Source organism: Dreissena polymorpha, chromosome 3, assembly GCF_020536995.1.
Source record: "Dreissena polymorpha isolate Duluth1 chromosome 3, UMN_Dpol_1.0, whole genome shotgun sequence".
NCBI lineage: Eukaryota > Metazoa > Mollusca > Bivalvia > Myida > Dreissenidae > Dreissena > Dreissena polymorpha.
Window position 1 is genome coordinate 33,560,276 of NC_068357.1, and position 7,208 is coordinate 33,567,483.

The following is a 7,208-nucleotide window of genomic DNA, read 5'->3' on the forward strand; positions in this document are numbered from 1 at the left end:
ATAAAACCGTAAGACTGAACAAAATAATACTTAACTTTTAAATCAAAGCACGAATGTTTACTTATAAAGCAAATTCTTCATTCATCCGCGGACTTCTTTGTGTCGTAGTCATAAATGCCTCCAAATGGAGGTGCGTGATGCGTCTAAGTATAGAGGTGACAATAACGTAGTGACGTCACCATCTATGTATAGAATGATACTGCTTCGTAAACTAAGGAGAAACGTTTCGATGTAATGTTTAGAGGATGTTTTGTATCATGACAGTTTTTAATTTATTGTAATTTACATGTAATTTACAATATATTCATATTTCATTTTCAGTTCAAATGATATGCATACAATATTTTAGTCTGGGATCCAAACTACCAACATTTACGGTGATTTTTGTATTATTAGCCAATGAACAATTCGGGTTTATTCATTTCGGATCTATCATGATTAAGGTCATCTAAGGTCAAAAGTGACGTTAAACAGCTATGCCGAAAAAAACTTAAACAAGGTAAAAATAACATCGGGAAAATTATTGTTCCAAGTGACACGACTATCATCACGTGGTTGCTTATACGGCAGGGATTTGACCCAGCTATGATGGTTCCAGCCAAATCTATGTACGGAGGTTCACGATTTGAGTATACTTTTGTATGAACGAATAACAATGAAATTTGAAAAAAAACCTTCTCGCATAAATATCACCAATGTCCATGGGTTTAGTTTGGTTAAAAGGACGCATAAATTATACTACAATCAATATTTTTCTTTAATATCAGACGATTCTAATACTTGGCATCGATTACAATTTTTTTCGAAGTTGCTTCAATGGTGACTGTTCTTTTACAGTTGCATCAACAGCACGCCCGAAAATGAACAAAATAGGTTGCCGTGGATCAGCTCGTTGCTATTGATAATGTTCCGTACCCAAATGTCATCACCCGCTTGAACCTATAATTATGAACAGATGAAAAACAATTATTTAATTAACTACCTAACAAGTATTGCCATGCAAGGGTTCCATAAGTACGCTTTAGTCCGCATATTCCCGAATTATGGCCACGAATTGCCTCTGGAAATCTCCATCTCGGTATTGCTAATTACGGTAGATTAAATTAAAGACAATGATAAACATATTTTACTTCAATGATAACGGTTTGACTTCCGCTGTCCCAAATGCCACCATCGGCGTGAATCCTTGCTACGGGTTTACCGTTGTGCGTGAGCTCACCGTAGAATGGCAGGGTTTGAGAGCGGTGAAGCACCGAGGTTGAGAACATGTACACCCCGCTTTGAGGCGCGATGAAGTAGCCTGTGTTTGGGTGGTAGCCACCCCCTCCGTTGAAGAGCACTGTTTCGAAAGTAATGGTCTGATCAGGGCCAAGGTTAGCTTGTTCTGCCGTCTTCACCGCAGAGAAGGCAACAGGTTCCTCAGCAACGAAACGGCGATTGTCTGAAAGCGAATGTGCGTCAATAGAATGGAAAAAAAAACGGCAAGGATCTTAAGAGCTTGCATGTCGAGAACTGGCGGCTTGTCAGAAAGTATTTCTGGATGGGTTGTTCATGAGTTTTATCTAGGGCAACTGGATTATCACATATGTCCATGACCCTCAGAGAACCATATAAATTATGTATTTGATAAGTGCAAGGACTGATGACGACTCATTTCAGCGACGGCCCTGAGTATATGAGCCTGTATAAAGCACCTATATTTATCTATTATTTTGATTAGATAGATTGATAGTACATATCATTACTAGAAATATTAATAAAGATACATAACGAGCGGGCCGTTATAAGGTGAAAGGTCACCGTGCCTTTATATTGGCAGCGGGCCGTTATAAGGTGAAAGGTCACCGGGCCGTTATATTGGCAGCGGGCCGTTATTGGTATGAAGAAACCATATTATTACTAGAAATATTAATAAAGTTACATAACGATCGGGCAGTTATAAGGTGAAAGGTCACCGGGCCGCTATAAGGTGAAAGGTCACCGGGCCGTTATATTGGCAGCGGGTCGTTTATGGACCTACGGCATAACTCTGCCGAATGTTATTGTCTAGTTTTTGGATGAAGAAACGTTTTATAATACTGTCGAAATGGAAAGGATTTCTTACATACTGATTAAGATCAATAAGAATGTAAGACAAGTGGCGTAGTTTTGACTTTAAGAGAATTTTTTTCTAAATTATGAATCTCAATAAATAAAAACATACTAACATGTATGTGTACATAATTTGCTTACGGTTTAAGCCAGCGGTTGTATTTCTGTAAGATTCTGTCGCCTGTTTCATGTCCGCCATTAACATGTTTATAACCGTTTCCTGTGCTTTTAACTTGTTCTCTGTCTGTTTCTTTTCTTGATCGGCATTGTCTTCCAGCTGCGCTATTCTAGCCTTCAAGAATTCGATTTCGCCTTCCTGTTGTTTCAGTGCGCTTATGATGTCACTTGTGACGTCACAAAGTATCGCCTGCACACATAATCCAAACACACACACGAAGATCACTGTCTGCATGTTCGAAGCTTCAATGACAGTAAAACTGGTGCCATATGGCGTCCACGTAAACAGAAATTGAATTTCTTATCGGTAACGATTGCGCGCGATGTCCTATACTATCATGAAGCGATGTGTATTGTCTATGTCAATTTCTTAAATGGGGGGAGGAGGGGAAGGGATGCGTTTAAAATGTTTAAGATTCGCAAGTTTTCGTTGTAGTTATGATATTTGTGAGGAAACAGTAACACTTAACATTTACCATTCTCTTAAATATTAATTATATGCACCTTTTGACGATTTAAAAACCTGAAAACTACAAAGCGTTGCACCGCGAAGCGATTGAATAATTAGGAGAGTTTTGTTGTTGTCGTTATGTTGTCAGTGATTCGAGCCCATTTGTGGGTTACTTTTTTTCTTTTTTAATGTTATTTTTTTTTACTGGAGCTTATTAAATATAATGTTTACATTATAAAGCAATTACTGACAAACTTCAATGCATGCCAAAATCTGTGAAAAGGCCCCTTTAAGTGAGGTAAATTGGAACTGACTTACGAGATGGCGTCATTTTCGTGATTATCGCCAAGGAATAGCGTGTATTTTCACCGGTTGAGCCACTTAATATTTATATTTCTTTTTAATGAATACACCCTTTCGGCTATACAGTGTTTGTGCTTCCCTCGGTTTCAGTTTCAAGTTCGTAGACGTCAGAATGAAAAAGTTATTGAAAAAAAAACGTCCACAATTGTGTTGTTTTCTTACGTAACCTTCGAATAATTTGATGTGTTAACATTATGTTCTCTTATAATACACAATATTTGCGTGCGTGTATTGTAAAATATAACAAAAATCACGAATCATTTGGAGTCTCTATGACACACGTCGAACTGGTACATGCCGGTTGACGGTCGCCTGGAGATACGCTGGTATCATCTTCAGCACCGGGAGAAAAAAGTCTCATTTTCTTGTTCTTTGGCTTGTACAAACATAAATTTGAACGTCTCTTCCTTCTGAAAGAAAAAAAGATCAGAATAAAGCGGTGCCAACAAAATAATAAATGCGGTGCTTTTACGGACACTTTCGAGCGGTGTTCATATTTCTTGTCAGTGTTGAGCGATACATGCTTACACGTGTAAATGTAAAAATCACAGGTACATTGTATATTCAATAAAGCATGCCATAATGTGGTGTAAATTGATTCTTCTACCATAAAATACCATTTAACAAAAACAAATATTTCATTTAAAGGGTTTAAAATATGCAAAAATACGATTTTTCGCATCATGAAATCACTTCTTTCACGAAATGCTCAAACTGTTTTCACTATTTTGAAGTTAATTGCGACTCAATTTTGTTCGATGTAATATCATTTTATTACCAACTTACCCTTTTCCCGGTTTGTTTTCATAAATTTCTGGACTCGCCAAATAGTTTGCGGCCATGTTTTGACAGAAGGATACAGAGCTTTTGTCAAAGTATAAAATTTCGACGGTGAGCGAAATAGTTGTGGTAATCGGCCTATCACCGTGAATTATGCTCGAAAGGAAACCGATAATATCTATTTTATGTATTCAAAGTTTTTGTTTTGTGTCATTTTGAAAACGACTGTGTGTTTGTATTTAATGCCAAGTATGATAATCTCAATGATTTTTAAAAATAATTTACTTAAATCTACGTTAACTTGCTCACCTTTATTTTGTGTAAAATATGCTGCTTGTCTCTATTTCGGATACTCGACGGAAGGCCCAGGTCTTTATGTCCATATCTCCGGTTATTTTTCCATAATTTTCCATGAATCTTCCGGAACAAGACGAAATTATTACGCATTGAGCGTAATAAGTCCACACAAAATAGTTCGCATTAACTACTATTTACTTAAATCTACGTTAACTTGCTCACCTTTATTTTGTGTAAAATATGCTGCATTTTAGAGAATAGTACAAATAATTCAAATTAAGTTTCACACTAACATTCATGTAACAGTTTATCTGTATATTCCTTATTTACTTGACCATATACATAGTGGTTGAGGAAAACTTCTTTTGTTTTCCATCGTCCTATTTTCATTACTGTTTCAGGTAATGTCCCGATTGAAACTGCTTGCGTTGCACCTGTTGGTCTAAACGATTTTGCACTAAATCCTTGATCACTTAAGCCTGCAGCAGTAATACTGTCTTGTAAGATATTTGCAACGGTATCAGCACTAATATGTTTGTACGGTGCATTCAAAGCGATAAATAAGGGTCTATAATCACCCTGACGGAACTGCTCCGTTCTTTCAATATACATCTTAAGACAACTTATGGGATCACATGATGAATCATCACAAGGTGGAATGTTAATTTCAAATCTCTGTCTATTTGTGTCATTTTTAATTGCCCAAAAATGTAAAGTCATTGAGCCATCATTTTCAAAATACACATCATCAACTGACATAAATGTCGGGTTTAGTAAATTTGTCTGCGGATCGAAGCTTTTCCCTTTTGGGGCCAAATCGGATGGCCGTGTCATGCACACAATTGCAAGAAGAGTTATAGCTTTCATACGTAGCATTTTTAAAGTTAGTTTGTCGTTAGATTCCATTTTATTAAACAACTGTACGAAAGCCTCTATTGGCATCGGTTTTTGACGAACCATTGGTCTCTTAGAAGCTGTTTTTACCAGTGATGTAACGAGTCTATGAATATCACTACTATCTGTAGGTGATTTCAGGCCCAATGCCTGGAAGAACGAGCTTAAAGCTGCTAGCGAAATCTTCAATGATGATTCTGGACATTCAGACTTATCAGCGATAGAACACAAATAATCTGCCAAATGTGCTGTTGTAGAAGTATCAGTTGCCACATAGTTATGTAATTTGCAGAATACTAAATATTTTTTAATATACACATTGTAAGAAGATAATGTTGATTCAGCCAAAGAATGTACAGTTTGTTTTGCCGCTCGCGGGGACCAGCCTAAACAACGTAATCTGTTCGCCCACATACTCTCCAAGCGAAAATCTTCCATCTTGGATTTTTCAAAGGTTCCCTGGCCCCGATAGCCATCACTGTTCTTTTTGACATTGGAAGTTCCACTGGCAGGTCTATTGTCATTTGCGTTAACTGTCTGAACCATGGCTGCCCCGGCCAAAGAGGTGCTATCACTGTAGCTGTTGCATTTTGAAGATTTATCACATTTAACACTCGCGGAAGAAGCGCAAACGGAGCATTCACATAATGGTTCATTTGTTTCCAATTTGTCTGCGCAAGAGCGCCCATCCCGGATGTGAACGGGTCGTAAAATAGAGAATTGTATGTCTTTAGCTGGGTCGACGTTATCGATGCGAATCTGTCCACATCGTGTGGACCCCATTTTCGGTTGAGCATTTTGAACAACTGTGGATGAAGCATCCACTCGTACGAGGATTCTATTCGGGAGAGTAAATCCGCCCTCCAGTTTTGCGTTCCCGAAAGGTATTTCGCCTGAAGTTTTATGTTTGCCTTCATGGCCACTATGTGAATCGAACGCGCTATTGCGTCTAGGGATGCTATGGAACCACCCATACCAGTTATCATTGCAACTGTAGTCACGTTGTCTGAGAGAACTTGTATGCTGCGATTGCATAAATCCGCTTTGAAAGATTGTATGCCCATAAGTACAGCTAATAGTTCGCGGTAATTGGAACTTTGTTGCTGAATACGAAGGGTCCAAAATCCCTGAGCTTGTTTGTGACTGTCTGTGAGCCATGCTCCCCAGCCTGACTTAGACGCGTCTGTGATTAATTGTGTATCTATTTGTTTGTTAACAACAAAAAAGGCGTTCCACTGTGAAACAGAGTCTAACCACCACTGTAAATCAGTATATGTATATTTGTCTAAGAACAAAATGTCACTCCAAGACTTTCGGGTAGCAAGTAATCTATATAAGTTTCTAAGAAGTAACTTTGCAGGAAATATACACTTTGACATGGACACACATTGCCCTGCGATTCTTGCTAATCCACGAGCTTGGATTTCCCCTTTAAATAACACTTTTTTAATATCGCGTTTCAATTGCGAATACGTTCGGATGTGATACGAATTACACACTGTTCACCCGAAGTGTCAATAATATATCCCAAGTAAGGTTTAACATGTGACTCCACTAAAGAAGACTTTTCAAAATTCACCACCCAACCTAACTCTTGTAAAGTTTTAATTAAAAGCTGTCTATGACTATTAATACATTTCTCTTCGGCTAATAAAATAAAATCGTCTACATACACTACAACTCGTAATCCCTGAGAACGAAGATATGTTATGACTGGTCGTAGAACTTTAGTAAAGAAATATGGACTACATGAGTGTCCGAACGGCAACACAGTCCATTTTTAATAATTACCACGGAACTGAAATCCTAACAGCTGGTGATGGTCCGGGTGTACTGGTACATGAAAAAACCCATTTTTTAGATCAGCAGTTACTATATAGTCTTTAGGTTGAATAAATGAAATGACAGTACTTATATCTTCATTCTTAAACTTGGGTGGTTGACATTTATTATTCAACAATCTTAAATCAGTAATAAGTCTATATTTTCCATTTTTCTTTGAAATACAATTTATGGGCGAAATACACCTTGGCTTAGCCTCACATGGTACAACATGACCTAATAACAACAAGTCATTAATTTCTTTTAACAAAAACTGCGATTGTAAAGTAGAAAACTGCCTGTTTTCACAACAAAAACTTGGAATGTCACCAAC

General features: G+C 37.6%; 1 protein-coding gene across 1 annotated transcript; it reads right to left on the reverse strand.

Moving 5' to 3' along the window:
- Positions 1–744: 744 nt before the first annotated feature.
- Positions 745–2,606, reverse strand: LOC127874426 (heavy metal-binding protein HIP-like). Its single transcript, XM_052418737.1, has 3 exons — positions 2,233–2,606; positions 1,131–1,441; positions 745–939 (listed from the first exon to the last, which is right to left on the reverse strand). Exons 1-3 carry the CDS (start codon positions 2,501–2,503, stop codon positions 832–834), a joined length of 690 nt encoding a protein of 229 aa, XP_052274697.1. The 5' UTR covers positions 2,504–2,606; the 3' UTR covers positions 745–831.
- Between the last annotated feature and the right edge of the window lie 4,602 nt (positions 2,607–7,208).

Excerpts from the sequence above, each read along its gene's own strand:
- LOC127874426 (XM_052418737.1), bottom strand. The coding sequence starts at position 2,503 with ATGCAGACAGTGATCTTCGTGTGTGTGTTTGGATTATGTGTGCAGGCG. Across the intron at positions 1,442-2,232 it reads TACAACCGCTGGCTTAAACC|ACAATCGCCGTTTCGTTGCT; the intron begins GTAAGCAAATTA and ends ATTCGCTTTCAG. Across the intron at positions 940-1,130 it reads GTCAAACCGTTATCATTGAA|GTTCAAGCGGGTGATGACAT; the intron begins GTAAAATATGTT and ends TCATAATTATAG.